Source organism: Callorhinchus milii, unplaced genomic scaffold (assembly GCF_018977255.1).
Source record: "Callorhinchus milii isolate IMCB2004 unplaced genomic scaffold, IMCB_Cmil_1.0 Scaffold1, whole genome shotgun sequence".
NCBI classification, from domain to species: domain Eukaryota; kingdom Metazoa; phylum Chordata; class Chondrichthyes; order Chimaeriformes; family Callorhinchidae; genus Callorhinchus; species Callorhinchus milii.
Genome location: NW_024704742.1, coordinates 100473741 through 100490752, shown reverse-complemented (window position 1 = coordinate 100490752; position 17012 = coordinate 100473741). Strand labels below are relative to the sequence as shown.

At 44.2% G+C, this 17012-nt stretch overlaps 1 protein-coding gene across 1 annotated transcript in view; it reads left to right on the top strand.

The window, feature by feature from the left end:
- Window positions 1-6623: 6623 nt before the first annotated feature.
- prdm6 (PR domain containing 6) overlaps window positions 6624-17012 on the top strand; it is a 110092-nt gene continuing 99703 nt past the window's right edge. The window contains exons 1-2 of the mRNA XM_007899381.2: window positions 6624-7128; window positions 14314-14618. Of these exons, the coding sequence (XP_007897572.2) occupies window positions 6624-7128; window positions 14314-14618 (810 nt within the window). The remainder of the gene's footprint in view (window positions 7129-14313; window positions 14619-17012) is intronic.

Below are 17012 nucleotides of genomic sequence, written 5' to 3'. Positions count from 1 at the left end.
ATAGCATATCTGTGTGGAGGTTACATCCATCTGTCCATGAAAGGTACAGTCAGGATGTGCAGTGATAACATATCGGACAAACACCTGTCTGTCATCTGAGGTTGTAACCATCACTTGTTGGGCATCACTTTTGACGCATGAGACTCGGTGGGGAATCGATGCCAAAGGGAGTCGTTGCCCAACAGAATAGCTTCGCCTTACGCTGTAGAAAGGGCGACAAAATATGTTCCCTGTTGACTCCTCTCTTTTTACTGCTGGGAAGGTGGTTTTATGGCGTGCACGTGGCTATTGATGTTAAAGAGACCAGGTCGCTTAATGGGTCTGTTGAGATTTCACTGGCAGCTGTCAGTGGATACAATCCATTCTCCCACCTCTGCACTCGCTCATTCAAACACATCGAAATGATTCAGTTCCAAGTAATTCTCTTGATTTTCTCTCTTTCTCTCCCCCCCCCCCCCCCCCCAACCCCCCAACACCACTACCAAAAAAAGCAAAAACTAACGCCCGATTCCTGCAATACTGCCACTGCCCACTTGGATCATTAAAATGCTTCAAATGCAAGTTAATGACTGGAGGGAAGTAAACAAGAAGTCGATTCTGGGCAAATCTGGGAGTCTGTGCAAGCCAAGAATCTATCCAGTTTGGCTCCTCAAAAACTGTGTGAATCGATCATGTTCGCGTGGGGAATCAAACGCATGTGAGACACAAAAAAACACAGCCCCTCAATTTGAATATTCCTGTAATGGTACATAGCCATTCGGTGCTGACATCATTCAGATCAATCTCCACTTCCAAATGGCACTGGTGTGGGGAGACAGACAGGCGGTGCAGTGGTTTCCAGCACAACGTGTCAGAGTCCAGTGAGAAGGCAAAGCGGGCGTCCAAACCCCAGCAAAGCCGACCCGGGTTCAAGCCAATGAGTGTCTGAGTCTTTGGTTAAAACACCGAAGTGCCTCCATAAAGTTTGCTGGAGTTTTGATGTGTTTGCTGGACGGGCAGAGGGAGACGCTGTCCCTCTTGGACAGACACCGAGTTGGTAAGAATTGGAGCGAGAAGTGCGCCCTCTCGGGTTTGACTTTGAGACTCTCACACACTTCACTCACTTTAACTCCCCCCCAAAGAACAGTTTCTGAGACATTTCAAACACGAAGTTCGTCTGCTCTTGTTAGATGCTTGTAATTCGGGTTTTTTCTCTCTCTCGCTGAACTATTTCCCTCCTGTATTATTTACAGTCTCTCGTGTATTTTTTTTACACACACATTTATTGCCCTGAGCTCGTGTTTCCTAATATTTGTGGGGGGAAAAAAAACAACATGAAAAGAAAGTCACAGTAAACACCAGGGGAGTCACATCCAATAATTATAATTCCATTTACAGTTGATATTGCTGCACGTGAAAGGCTTATAAACTCGATGGTGACGAATGACTCTAATGTCGTTATTGATCGTTTTACTACCGTATCACACAATTCAGTGACAGTGGAGTTTAAAGGTGCGTTATTTTAACATTATTTCTTAAAGAAACTGCAATCGTCTGTGATGCATGTGTATTTTTTTCTGTTTTGCTGTCAGGTGTGATAGGTCTGCAATTTTAATGATACCAATGCGTTGATATCCTCCTGATCATCCAGTAACTTATATCACCGGTGTCTGTTTGAGCATTGCCATTTCTGATATTTTATTTCGCGATGTAATAAATTCACTGAAGGCTTTCACATCTTCCTTGAAATGTAACCGGTTGGAGGAATCTTTCCAATTGCAGCATCAATTAAACCCGATTGTTTGATTCCCAATACAACGTTTGGAGTATTGAATGTGTGGCTACACTTACTAAAGGAATTCCTTCTGGTCTGTAACTGATCTGGTCCGGGTTGTGAGGATTCGCTATTTTCGCCACCATCCTCTCCCTCTCACAACTATTGATCGCCCGTTGTAACTGAGCGTTTCCAAGAGCTTTGAGCAAATGTCGCACTTTCCGTCGAGGGGGAAAGAAAGTTACATTTTTAAGTGATAAATGTGCAGTCGCTTCATCAATGTATGAAATGCAGACAGAACAACCCGCATAACCCCAATTTAGGATTGTACCTGCTATAACCTCGGCCTTACCCGTGTTTGACATAAGATGCTGTTCGATATTTCGAGTGTAAAACTCTCTCGTTTTCAGTTAAAGCGCAAATCCCGAAACTGTGTTGAGAATTTACACTTTTTTTTAAAAAAGAAAATTCTTGGCAGAATGTGAAAGGTTATTGATACGATATATATTTTCTGATGTGACTGTGTTCACATGATTTATCCCCCCCCCCCCCCCCCAGTGCCTACGAAGTCGGAAAAAAAAAGTTAGGGCAAAAGGTTGATTCAAACCATGTTCATATCAGAAAAATGCCCCGAGAGTCTTTTAAAAGTTCAAAGTGTTTATGATGACGAAAGGCAGAATAGCCGTATAATCGTTCACAAACCCATCGCTTTGTACTGTGGATCCTTACAGCGCGTTCACCTGGGATTTATATGGACAGTGTTTATAGTGGCGAAGCATTGACTGGTCAGTTTACAATCTGTTTTGCTTTCTTTTTTCTCTGTCCAAAAAGCAACCCCAGATGATGCGAGGCGGTGCGGACTGCGCGAATCCCGCCTGAATAAATGTCTATATTAATGAATTATAAACCCATGAAGCTGTGACCTTAAAACTATAATCAGGAGACGCCCGGCTGAGGAAAGCTGTTGAATTCCTTATCGGACTCCTGTCAAAATGAACCGTCTATTTGTCTTGCCCGATCAAGAGAATTAATTAAGAAGAAATGCAAACTTTTAATTGGGTGTCAAATGGAATCAGATTTCCTAATAACCAGCAATCCAGATCGAAACCTGCCTGCGCCTTCCACCTTGTGGGACATGTCAAAAATTGTGACTTGCTCTGGATATTTTACCCGAGAAAATGATGAATTTCGGCAGTTAATTTATCGATCGCTGCTCGCATTGCCGCATGTTTTATTTTAGAAGTCATTAATCAATGAAGAAAAACAGGAGCGCGTTCCCTGCATTTAATACACAGCGCCTTATTTATTTCGCTCCAACCACATTGGCCTGGAATATGCACATCGATTGCTCGCTCCAGATTTTATGCATCTGTACACACACATATAAAAACCTAGTCGCTACAGAGGAAATCCGAAACTTGATGGTTTCTCTTATTTGACTTGTCACTCCAAGCTGTGTCACGTCGTGCAGCAAAGCAGCGGGAAAAAAATCCTGGTTTCTTTCCGTATTTTGCGCGACTGTTTCGAAGGGAAAGCAACGAAAGCATAACGCGGGCATCAGTTGCACAGTGAGTTATCAGGTGGGTTAAACACACTGCATATGAGCAGAATGCATCAATCAAATACATGTCAGCATGTTGCTAAATGCGAGGAGTGTTAAATACGATGCATTGCACCAATTAGACTTTGCTTAAATACATTTACATTTGTGTGTGTGTATGTTGGGGGGTGGGGGGGGGTGGGGGGTTGTGAATCGACAGAATACATTAGTAAAGTAGCTCGGCAGCAGTTAGACACTTTGACAGACAAACGGACATGCAAGTCTTTGCAATTTCTCCCAAAGGACTTCTCTTAATCAGACAGCTAGTGAGCTCTTTTATTGCTCTTTGGCTCCCAAGTTCAAAAAGTCCCTTGTGAGAACAGCTTTTCCTTAAAATAAAAAAAAAGATATTGTTCACTCGTATTGTTCTTTCATTTTCTTCCATTGAAATCGGATTTGTAAAACTGAATTGCAAATTATCAATGTGACAAAACTAAATGTTATGAGCGGCAGACTGATCCATGACTGATCCATAACTCAGTGACTGTAATTTTTCGGAGAATAAGACGAAACGATGCTGAGGGTGAAGTTGACGGTCTTTGACTGCCTTTGTAGGAATTATCCCAATTGTGGAAGAAGTGCATGTACAGGTTTGCAACGATGTATGTGTGAACCGAGTAAAATTAAATGCGTTTTACCATTTCATGTATTGCACGTTTAAATGTTTGTTTTGTGCCAGTAAAAGCCACCACTTGCAAAAAAAAACCCCTGATACCTCTAATAATCAATGGATAATGAGTAATCATAATATTTTGTTTTGGATTCCATCACTTCCACTTATTTTAATAATTTATCCCCTCAAATGAGCATGTAATATTGAGAAGGTCATGTATGGGAGAATCTTTAGCAAGTCCCAATGTGTTGCTTCTTTGCTACAAGTATTATTATTAATAATAATAATGATTATTGTTATCACTATGTATGTGCAACCTTGTTCTTAATGGACAGAATATTATTGTATAATCTAAAATATAAACGGAATCGCCGGAACTCCAGAAGAGTCGTCCACAGTGATCTGGTAATATATCACCAGCTATTTGACTCTTAACTACACACGAATCCCAATTGCACAGCTCAGTACTGTACTGTCTGCACTGGTGGCGTCTATCACTGAGCAATAACCCATTCTGCAACCTCAGTTCTTGCTTTAATAATCTCGAATTCCGAGTTCAAAGTAGTTTGGAAATGACGGCGATCCCAATGAATTCTTTTTTAAGCGATGCAAGTTTTTCACATGTCCATTTTATTTCTCACCAGAATTCCTTTCCGCGTGACTGTGTTTGCCTTTTCGCGGTGTGTTATCAATCTATAGGACCAGATGACAGACGACCTGGTCAAAATGACGCCAGTCAAAACATTTCCACTGAAGTTTATAGAATAGGCACGACTTTAGATAGAGACACAATCTAAACATACACGCTATTTTCTCAGAAACTGCTTCGACTGGGGTGGGGGTGGGGGTGGGGTGATGGAGGGCAAAGAGGTCCAGACGCTGCTCTGAACCCCCCCCCCCCCCTCCCCCAGTAGCCAAACAGTCCCCAATAGCGGAGTTACCTCCACGAATGACATTTCAGAAAGTGCTGAGCGCCCAATTGTGCGGAACAGAGAGCAAACAGTCGCGGTTAAAGAGCAGCAGCGAGACGCGGGGAATGATAATTAACAAATGCAAAGAAAACCACCAGAGCCACAGGACTTCAATGCAATGAGAGGACACGGGACGAGAGTGATGCAGGGCAGAGAAACTCAACCGATCAAGCGATAGGACGCGGGGGGGGGGGGGGGGGGGGGGGGCGGATGGGGGGTATTGGGAACTGGAAAGCAGAAACCAGACTTTTACTTAAAGAAATCAACTCTGATATATCCTGCTCATTGCCACCTAACTACCCTATAACGGTTGCAGACTGGTTCTCATCTATCAAGGGCTTTTTTTTCCACACACCCTTTCCAGATAACTGTGGAAGTCCCATGAATTGCTGAGAAAAAATAAGTAGAACACTAATAATAATAGGACCCAATAACATGTATACATTCTACATCCATGATGATGCTAACCGGCTAACATGCCCCACAATAACGCATACAATAGTTATTATAACCCACAGTTTGTTTAAGTAACTACCCGGGGCCATTGAAGCAGAAATAAACAAGTCGCTGCCACGCAATTTATTATTTGCAAATGTGGGCGCTCCAATTACTCACGGATTGCTGAGCTGATAGATTTTTTAAGTGTTATCTGTACAGAAACGTGCGTGTGGATCTAATGCACCCTTTAGGCATGAATGGAGATGGTCCAGGGAGGGAGGGGGGGAGAGGGGGAGAGGGTGTGGTTGGTGTGTGGTTCTGGTGGACGTTGCATCCTCTCCAATCTGCGCTGTGGGCAAAACCACGTGTCTCCCCTTCCACTCAGCCTGGGAGCGTCACGGGAACCTCCCAGATGAGCAGGAGCCTGTGGCTGGGATCTGCTACTCACCGCCTCCCCACGCCAGAGCCATGCTTGCGGGATAAAAGGAGTAAACAGTTTGGAAGAAAGCAACCGAACCAAACAATTTCCCCCCACGCACAAAAAACCCAAGACCGATTGGAACATCTGCAAAGGTCAGTGGTGTCTAAAACATCGGTCTTCTTTTTTTTAAAAAAAAACCCCCAAAGTGCTGTACCTGCTCGGAGAGACCAGTTAAACAGCTGGAATAGGAGCCTGCAACTTTATTGCCGGTTACTTACTTTATATATTTATGGCGAAGAGCGTGGAAAGAGCACAGGATCGGTTCTGCACTCTTTGACACCCGCGTACGGTGAGATCCTAAAGGACTGCTGCAAAAGTGAAACCAAATATAAAACTCTCCAGTGTTTATTCATTAATTGCATGTAGAACCAGCAGGTTGGTTGGTTGCTGTAACACCCCCTCCCCACCCTCCCCCACCCCCGGTTGCGGTATTTATAAAGTGCTTTTCAGATTGCAATGAAATGTCACTTGAAACGTGCGCCAAGTGAACTGTCCCCAAAACTACTGTGACAGTCCAACGCGGAATCTGTACACGTTTGAGCGCAGCGTGACATTGCGCTGATGGGCGATCTCCTTGTCAACCATACGATCCCATCGCAGATATTTTTATTCCATATAGTACTCAGTCGCGACCCGCAGTTTTTTTTACTGATGCCCAAAGCGCGAAATGTGTTACATCCTTCACAGAGTCCATTGCATCGCCGCAAATGATGTGACTGTAATGCACTGTATGTATTTTTTTGAATTAAAGTTGGAAGTCTTTGGAGATGATGAAAGCCAGCGAGTCCAGTGGATCAGCTTTCCTGAAGGTCGATCCCGCCTACATCCAGCATTGGAAGCAGCTTTTCCCTCAGACCCAACTGAAAGTCAGCTCCCTGACAGCCATCCCAATCCCAATCCCAAACCCAAACCCACTGCAGCCGCTCGACAGAGCCGATCCGCCGCCTGACAGCGTGCGCCAGCACCCGGGAGCGCACGCCTCATCTACATCCACCGCTCCCTCCTCCTCCTCCTCCTCCTCCTCCGTGTGCCCCCTGTCCCTCTCCGGCCTGGCCCCGGTTTCCGTGCCGCAGATCTCGGGGTTGGGGCAGCTGCAAGGCTCCGATCCGCCCTCGGCGTTCAACGGAAGCCAAAGCAAAGGGCTGGGCTCCTCTGGCACCGAGAGAGCCCTGAGATTCTCCTTCACGGCAGAGGATCTGGACTATTACCTGTACGGGCAGCAGAGGATGGAGATCATCCCCCTCAACAACCACACGAGCGACCACAACAACCGTGAGTACAGCGCACAGCAAAAGCGCACTCACAGCGGTGCAAACCGAGAGAGAGAGAGAGAGAGAGAGAGAGAGAGAATCCTCTTGGCACAAAAAATCACAGCCACACCAACATTGCATTTGCACGCACTTGGGTTGTCATTGCTCCATCTTCATCTCTCTCCCAAGTGTAAATATTTATAAAGGATAGTTATAACCATTTGAGATCACGGGACACTTAGCGTAGGCGAATTACACCACGAGGAAAGGCTGTTATAGCCTCCTTTCTGGTGGGAACTACACGATCTACAGTTATAATACTAAAAGCAACACACACTTTTGTGTTTCACAACTCCGGGTGCTCAGCAGGCAGGTTCAGGGGATGTTTGCACAGATCACCAGCACAGCCGGCGCTGCCCCCACTCCCAAGTGCCTTTAAAGTTTTTCTTGGGTTCTCTTTTTTTTTTAAAAAAATACCATCTTTCGAAAACCTCGCGTCGAGTTTGCATTGAACCTCTGGACGTCAAAGGTGTGTGAAATGGGCAGTGAATAACCAGCCCACAGCTGAGCCAGGAAGAGTGTCCGGCACTGCGCCGTGTGCTCTGTGCTCTGCTCCCCCTCTCTCTTCACGGTTTGGTTGTGTTTGGTTGATGAAACCCTCTGTTCAGACACATTACATGAGGTTAGGAGCCACCGTCAGCTCTTCGCTGTCAGCGATTCCCGTTCAAATTGCCCTTTTTGTTTTGCCTGCGCTCAAGACTCACAAAAATACACGGGGAGAACACATCAGTTCCTCACCTCTCCACGGGTTGTGAGCCTTAATTTGCCAAGTTGAGAGGCGCCGCTGGTGGATCAGACCAGACAGACTCCTCGCCCAAATTACGCACAAATACAGCGAGTTATTCCCATTCAACCATTTCAGAGCAGTCAATTCAGTGTATGAGAACACTGTATAACGGTGCAGACGGGAAAACGTGCAGACAGCAATCTGTCCCTGTAGGTAGGAAACCTTCAAGAATGATACGATGTCTTCAAGCAACTTAAAACTAAATAATAAATAGGGAGAAGTTATTGTTGCAACTAAGGTACATCCACTAATTCATGACTAATTATTTTATTAATTACAATGAGTCGAAATGCAAACTTATTCTAGGTTTTCAAATGCATTGAACATCAAGAATAAGTCAAGAGGAACGATAAGGTTAATTTATCCCCGAGGAGTAATAAACCACAGTCGTGCACTTTGAATTGCAAAATAAAATAAAACACCCCCATTGATCGCCGCTGTAACTTTTCCAGTCAAAAATAGTTAAGCGTTTAAACTGTTTGACAGGACGGAATGCAGAAGTATGATTTTCAACATCGACAGACTGAGGCAAAACATTTATTTGTTTTCACGAATCCATAGGCACTTTTTTTCGCTTGATCGATAAATTTTTTTTGCCCAACAACCGAGCTGAGATAACTCGTTTCATATATAGAACAGCTTGGATGAATGACCAGGTCTGTCTGGATGCTGAGGTAAACAGAAAGCAGTGAAAGATTTCACTGTAAGACTGGCACAGACTCTATAGCTACAGAAGGAACCGATAAACGTCACATACCTCCCCTGATCCTGGTATTAATTCACAATCCCCAAATAAAGTTTCCCCGAAAGATCAAATGCGTCAAATTAGCACAGATCCCTATAACCCAGAGAGCCATTTCAAGACTGACTACCGCCTCTAAGCACGGTTTTATTATCCATATTTCCTTTTGGTTGAAAGGTGGTGAATGTTTATTTAACGTGATAAAATGGTCCATCAGCACTAATCTCCATCGATAACTGACACACTAAGATGAGCGATGAGCGGACAAGACACAATTAATTGCCACTAGTTTTCTGGAGAAAGCTGGCCGAATCGACTGTATCAGGGCACCGATCGATCGCCTCGGAGATGCTATTCATCATCTCGGTATTGTTTGGGTCTCTCAGGGACCAGCCGCAGTTTTATCTAAAAATCCTATCTGTCTTCGCCCCAAACTCCGTCAGTGCTGGAGAAATGCAATCAGCGACCCAACAGCACCGCGCCAGCCAGACCCAGCCTTCATCTCTCCCACAGGGAGACACACCACACAGCCCTGGCGGGGAGAGGGGGAGAGGGGGAGAGGGGGGGGGGGAGGGGGAGGGGGGAGGGAGGGGGAGAGGGGGAGAGGGAGGGGGAGAGGGAAGGAGAGAGGGGGAGAGGGAGGGAGAGAGGGGGAGAGGGAGGGGGAGAGGGAGGGAGAGAGGGGGAGAGGGAGGGAGAGAGGGAGAGGGAGGAGGGGGGGGGGGGAGGGAGGGAGGAGAGAGGGAGAGAGGAGAGAGGGGAGAGAGAGAGGGGAGAGGGAGAGGGGGAGAGGGAGAGAGGGAAGGGGAGAGGGGGAGAGGGAGGGGGAGAGGGGGAAAGGGAAGGAGAGAGGGAGGGGGAGAGAGAGAGGGGCAGAGAGGGAGAGGGAGAGAGGGAGGGAGAGGGGGAGAGGGAGAGAATACGCCCATCGCCAACTGCTCTGTTATAATTCCTGGCAATATGTCACACACATGTATGTTTCTTTAACAGTTCTTCACCGCATTATTTGACGCAGCTCATTTTGTTAGATTCGCCCACGAAATACACAGGCAATCAATCCCCTGTACAATATATTCCGCGAAGCGCTTCGAGACGTCTCGACCACGCGATCAGGCGCTATGTCAATTGCAAGGATTATTATTTATTATTTATTGTGATTCACTTCGTTAATGCAACGCGTTCAAACAAAACCTTTACTGGGAGATTTATTGTTGCATTGTTTTGCAAACGTTGTCTCTGGCGCAATGCAACAGCAACACTTAACCCACAGACATAATTTCCAAATAATTATACCACTTTATAATACTTCAGGCGAAGAGATCTGTAAATATCTCTGTGCTTTTTTTAAAAAAAATCTGTCGTTTTGATGCAATTTTCTATTGAAGCTAAAACACAATTATTACAGAATTGAACGTTTGTTGAAATACTGTTTGAGGGAAGGAATACTGATCGATATTACAGTATTTTACATAAATCTTATCAGTATAATTTTTCCCAAGAGTATTTTTTTTTCCCCCTCTGAAGGCTGAGTTCAGAACTTAAAAGAGAATGCAACATGTTTTACTTTATAATGCAGTGTTGCTCGTTGAAAGTATTTTCACTTCGCTGACCCGGTTAGTTAAACTGGAGGCAGACGATGTCGATCAATGAGTAACTTGCAAAGAAACCAGCGAGAGAGGAAAAAACGTTGACAGCTCAAGAGAGTGTTATTTTATAAGTTGAAAATTAGCAACAGAGGCGATGGACACCGTTTCCAGGAATCGCCTTCGCGTTTAGATCAAACTGGGAGGTGGGGGGGACGATAAAAGCGGCATTTTCCGATACAGAGCGACAGGTTTATCGATACCAGGAAAAAAAAATTACACACTCTCGATCGATTTAGACAATGCAACTTTTACTTTTTTTTTCTAAAACAAAATTCTGAATAGCGGACAAATAGTGGAGTGGACAGTTTAAAGTTTAACAGGAGTTCACACACACACACACACGAATGCATTTGCGAAATTGATTTGATTCCTACACACATCGGTTTAGCTGTGTGGTACGTGGCTGATCGCGATGCAGACTATTTTAAACCACTTTCGCCTTTGGGCATCTTTGGCACAACTAAATAATAGAGAATATTGCCAATCGTAGTTTGCTTTTTTCTTGCCTTAACACCATCGAATTATTCCTGTGTGTAAATGCTCGGGCTTATTTTTTTATGGTGTTAAACTTCACTGCAAGATTGCATTAACAGGGGCAAAGCACAGTGTAGCCAATGTAAGTAACCCTGAACATCCAATTCCAGATTTATTTGCGTGTTTCAGTCGGAGAAATAAATGTAAGTACTGATTTTAATGCATCCACACACACACACACACACACACAGTACTGTATTTAAATAGAGGATAAATGTTAAGTGTTAAACGACATACCTTTCCTCCCGAAACATCTGAATTCACTCAGTCATTTCCAAACAAACTAAAACTGTTTCTTAAAAAAAATCAGTAACTTCGGAGACGATGCATTTAACGCCCTCGGAACAAAACCGTAACTGGAATATATAATATATATATATATATATATATATGAATTATATACAATATATATATATACAAGTCCAACTTATGGTTTGCAAAAGGGAACTTGCTCAAAATAATTGTAAAGCGCGATGGCCCAGATTTGAGATAACCAGGAAGCCACAGTTAGAGAAAGGGGCTTCAGGGATTAACGGGGAGTGAGTGATGTGGACGCTATAAACTTTGATGGAGTTGGGAAGGGAGAGAGGACGTAGCTCTGCTAAGCTGTGTAATGGTAACAAGACTCGCCTTCATCACTTGTTTACATTACGTCTTGGACATGATGGACATGATCATTCCAGTGACTTTCTCTCCATCGGGACTTGCAACAGACGCACCAGCAAAGCCACCCAGAGCCAAAGTGCTTTGATACGTGCGTTACATCAAGTGAAAGGATCATTATTCTATTATTATAAATATCCCAAAACAGGTCGCTTTTTGCAGAGGGCGTTAGCAAACTGACTCTCAGCCAAGCATCTCACTGGCTGCTTCATATCATGTTGTGTGTCTGGGAAAGTGGCAAAAATACCACAATCCCATTGCAGAATGCCCAGTGATTAGTATCTAAAACAGTTCCGAAATGTCAAACTGAAATAAAACGTTGAGCAGAATGAGAACAGCTGGTCTTACTGATTCAGTTTCAAGCCTCGTAAACGTAGAGCAAAATAACAGCGAGACCTTTGCAGGATGAGGATTCCCGGGTCACTCAGGACTTTTCTGTTTGTCCTAATCTTAGAGCTGATTCTTCCAGCGAGTGTCCGCCCTACTATTGTGTTGCAAGTCTACCAGTGCTTAAAGGATATTTGAAACGAGATTTCTTTTTTTAAAAAAACACAAGATAGCTGCGGCTGGTGCTGTTTGTCCGCAGTTGCGTGCACTGTGTATGTACCTATTTCAAAACCAAAGGGGGAATTGCAAAAGAAAATCAGGGCGGATGAACGGCATCTCTACCTGCAAAGCGGGTTTTTTTTTTTTTCTTTTTGCCAGGAATCGGTCGCTTTCATTCGGGAAAAGCAAGTGCGAGGTGTGAACCCCGCAGTCTGGTTAGAAATGCAATATTGTGCAAGTTTTGAAAGAAGGATGGCATTCAAGATGCAAATGACTCAGAGCCGCAGTAAGGTGACTGCTGCAGAGATCCACTGAAAACCCCAGCAGCTCTCTCTCTCTCTCTCCCTCCCTCTCTCTGCCTTGCACACATGCACATCCCATAAACACTTCACGGTGCATTTACATCCCACAGCTAACAGCAAACATGTCCATATTGCACCCACGCACGGGAAGGCGCAGAGAGGTAAATAATAATAATAATAATAATAATCCTTGCATTTGATACAGCGCTTTTCACGTCGGGAGGACGTCCCGAAGCGCTTCACGGAACACACTGTAAAGCGAATTGACTGTATATTCGTGGGCGAACCGTAGCAGAGTAAGAGCAACGTGAGCAAGCAGGCAGCGGGGTGCACGGTGCAGATCAGAAACCCGGTGCCGAAGGGCAAAAATAAAAAGTGTTTCAAACTTAATTGTAAAACGTTTATTAACAAGTGGGCGATGCTTCACACCGTGACATTGCGCAGTGCCACCCGCCAGGCTCCACAGGTGCATCTCTCGACTGTAATGCACGGCTTCCCTTAATAATAATAATAATAATAATAATAATCCTTGCATTTGATATAGCGCTTTTCACGTCGGGAGGACGTCCCAAAGCGCTTCACAGAACACACTGTAAAGTGAATTGACTGTATATTTGTGGGCGAACGCGGCAGCCAATTGCGCACAGCAATGTCCCACAAACAGTCGTAGATTGAAAATGACAATTTATTATTGTTTTTGGTTTTGGAGGGATTATTATTAGGCTCTGTGTGGAGTAAGGAAACTTGCCCAAGGTTTCGCCCTCTGCCTGGAATTGAACTCAGGTCTCTCACTTGCAAAGCGAGTGCTCTAACCACTGAGCTACAGGACTCCACTCCACACCTTCAGTCGGTGTGGTTCAGTTTAAACTGTACACTGAGTGAAAGAGAATTGTGTTTGGCCGGAATGGTGCTTTCTCCTTCCCTGAATGTTATTCTTCCCACCTACACTGGGGGAATATTTCAAAGAAGCATAACATAAAGCGTTGGTTTCAATAAATGCGAAACAAAACACACATTGGTCTTCACTTCACTTTTGCTAAACGATTACTTTCTCCCAATGGCAAGTTTGGTGTTTGCTGCAAATAAAGCGTACGCAAGTCTGAACCTGGTTGCAAAGTCTAAGGAATTGAGTAAGGGATACTATGCTTTGGCGTTTGGTGTTTTCTTGATGCCTTCTACTCTCCTTTCCCTCATCATCCATTACCATCTCCAGGTTTTACTCAGTACTGACCACTTCTGCTCTCAAGTCACCCATTGCTGTCTGTCCATCACCCTTGGTCTTAGCTTCCATCTACCTGTTCTGTTAGTTCGGGTAGATGTTAAGCAATAATAATAATCCTTGCATTTGATTTAGTGGCTTATCATGTTGTTGAGACGTCTCAAAGCGCTTCACAGAATATATTGCAAAGTTAATTGTCTGTATTTTATAGGCGAAACGTGGCATCCAATTGCGCACAGCAGTGACCAAATTTAAAACAAATTTTTGCTTTGCCAACTTTTGTTAAAGTTGTCATGGCATTATTTTTTTTTTTAAAAAGTTTTCCTGGGGATGTGGCCAAAATTCACCAAAATCCACCCCGTTTAAATATTGTCATTACTGTTTGTGAACTTGATTGGCCCAAATTACTGTCAACAGCACCTTCCTGACAACAGCCATGGCATTTGAAAAAAATGTGAAGCACTTTGAGAAATGCAAGCTTTTATTTTTGTAATAATTATTATATCGTCCAACGCGGCTTCCTCTAAATCAATTCTCTCCTGTTTCCTTATTTCTGATACTGACTCACCCCTCTCATGCCACCTGTTCTAACCTCTCCAATGTTCCTCAGTCCAACCTGTCCTATCCCATGTTGTTCAGCCTGACCTGTCCCATCCCTTATTGCCGCTCTATTTTGCTGCCCTGTTTAAATTGTGCCTCTCTTCTCAGGCTGTGACATGTGTGCTGACAATCGGAATGGCGAGTGCCCGATGCACGGGCCGCTCCACTCACTGCGCCGTCTGGTGGGCACGAGCAGCAGCACGGTCGTAGCTCCCCCTGAGGTGCCATGTGGGCTGCGGGAGCTGCCACGGGAGGTGTGTCTGTGTACGAGTACCGTGCCAGGCCTGGGCTACGGTATCTGCGCTGCTCAGCGCATCCCACAGGGCACCTGGCTCGGACCCTACCAGGGAGTTGCCATCAGCAGGGAAAAGGTGCAGATGGGAGCTCTCCGGAACAGCCGCCACCTCTGGGAGGTAAGAAACAATTGACCTGCAAATATAGATACTGTTCTTCAAAGCTCATCAACTAGACTATGCGAAACGCACTCTACAGAGGATATGCCCTGTAAGGCATAGCGTGGGATAAAATTATTCTGTACATCAAAGTGGCATTTGGACACAATGTTTCTCCCTGTTTTTGTTTGTTCCTCATCACATCTTAGGCTCAATGTTGTGGCATTTCCTAATATGATTCTTTATACTATATTTAGAAATCTGAAAGGGAACTGATTCTGATAACTCAATACCTCACAAGCACCTTGCTGACTTGAGGGGACCTCACTCCTAAAATAGATAGGTATTAGAATTATAGAATCATAGCATCCTACAGCACAGAAGGAGGCCATTCGGCCCAACGTGCCTGCTCTTTGAAAGAGCTATCCAATTAGTCCCCACTCTTCCCCCACTAAGTGCCTTAATAATAAATAATAATAATCCTTGCATTTGATATAGCGCTTTTCACATCGGGAGGACGTCCCAAAGCACTTCACAGAACACACTGTAAAGTGAATTGACTGTATATTTGTGGGCGAACGCGGCAGCCAATTGCACACAGCAATGTCCCACAAACAGTCGTAGATTGAAAATGACCAATTTATTATTGTTTTTTGGGTATTGGAGGGATTATTATTAGGCGTGTGGAGTAAGGAAACTTGCCCAAGGTTTCACCCTGCCTGGAATTGAACTCAGGTCTCTCACTTGCAAAGCGAGTGCTCTAACCACTGAGCTACAAGCCTTCTGTCTTGTACCTTCTCTCCAAAGCCCTTCTCCTCGTAAACTCCCTCTCTGCTTTCAAAATCCTTCTAAAATCCTCTCTCTTGGACGTGCCTTCAATTACCACCCTCCCATCCCTCTATGTCCTGTCTTGCTCGGGTTCACTGCTCCTCTGTAAAGTATTTTGAGACATTAACTTACATGTAAAGTGCAATATAAATTAAGTTGTTGGTATTAAATTGAGTTGGAGTGGCATTCTCTAGTTTGTATCACGTACGTTTAGGTTTCTTAGTAAGAAATCCCATTAAGAAATACTGCAAAATGTATTCGCTCATTCTAATTCCTGGAACTTTTTATTTGAAAAGCCTGTTATTAAAGAAGTTACAGAAATGTTCAAAGAATGAGCATTTTTCTCAGTATATTATACCACAATTTTGTTTCAGCTACAACACAATTTCAAACCTTCTCACATTGATCCTTGGGTATGATATATGGTATATTATGTGTATCTAAAATATTACATTTTTGGGGAGGGAGTGAGCTTGGCGTGCGTGCAGTCATGGTGACTAGTTTGCATGGTGACTGTGGGACTCTGCGTGTGCTTCGCAGCTGTCTTGTCTGCTGAGTCTGAGACAGTACTACTACAGAATGGATTGTACGTGCTTACATCTGTCGGGTGCTGCCCAGACAGTGCTGGGTGGGTGTCAGTGTGCCAGTCCAGTCCAGTGCTGGCAGTAGGGCAGGAACAGAAACCAGATTTAACGAATTTTTCCCAATTCAACCTCAATGAGGATATTGTTCTCTCAGATTGGGTAATTTTCACTAATGCTGGGATTCATTTGTGGGAGTTTCATTTGCCGCCACATCAAGCTGCGGCTCGGAAGAAATCCAGGACTTTTCTTGGATTGGGTCCAGGGTTATCTCTATGCAAATGGTTGGAACTGAGGTCACTGTGGATTGCAAGTACATGTTGAGAGGATGGACCTTCTACTAATTTAGGGCAGAGGCCAGATTTTTGTCTGGCGGGTCACCCTGTTCTTGTTCTCGGCACAGACGATGCACATTAGAAGTTCTACATTGGCTGTGAGGAAATGTGATAGCTGTCTCTTGGTCTGGGTGTGGGAGCCTCTACAGTTTCTAGGGAATGGTCAGCCTTATGTTGTTGGGAGGTATGTAGCTTTTATGCTGAACTCTCCTGGGAAGCTCGGGTTGTCCTAACATTTTACACCCACAAAGAGTCACACTCTCCAGCATCACTGGAACTAAATCACAATAGAATATAGTGAACAGTTGACCTCCATTTTGATCTCTTTGCCAGATTAACTTTTAATGCACGATGTATACAGAATACATTATGTAAACCAATTGCATAGGATTTCTATCTTGATCATGGCACTGACCATAATTCACTTGAACTATGTCACACATGATTTATCAGGTCAGCCCACTTGTGGGATACAAATCATATCACATGGATCTCCACAATATATGATCTGTGTTTCCTTTTGAAGCTGACTGTATAACTCATCAATGATGAACTCTGGTCACCTAAGGAGTGATTTATCATTTGTTATGGCCAGCCACGGCATTTTCTACTGTTAATAGTGTATTTCATATTGAAAAAAAGATTATGTAAATTTTTGCGATTTTATAAAA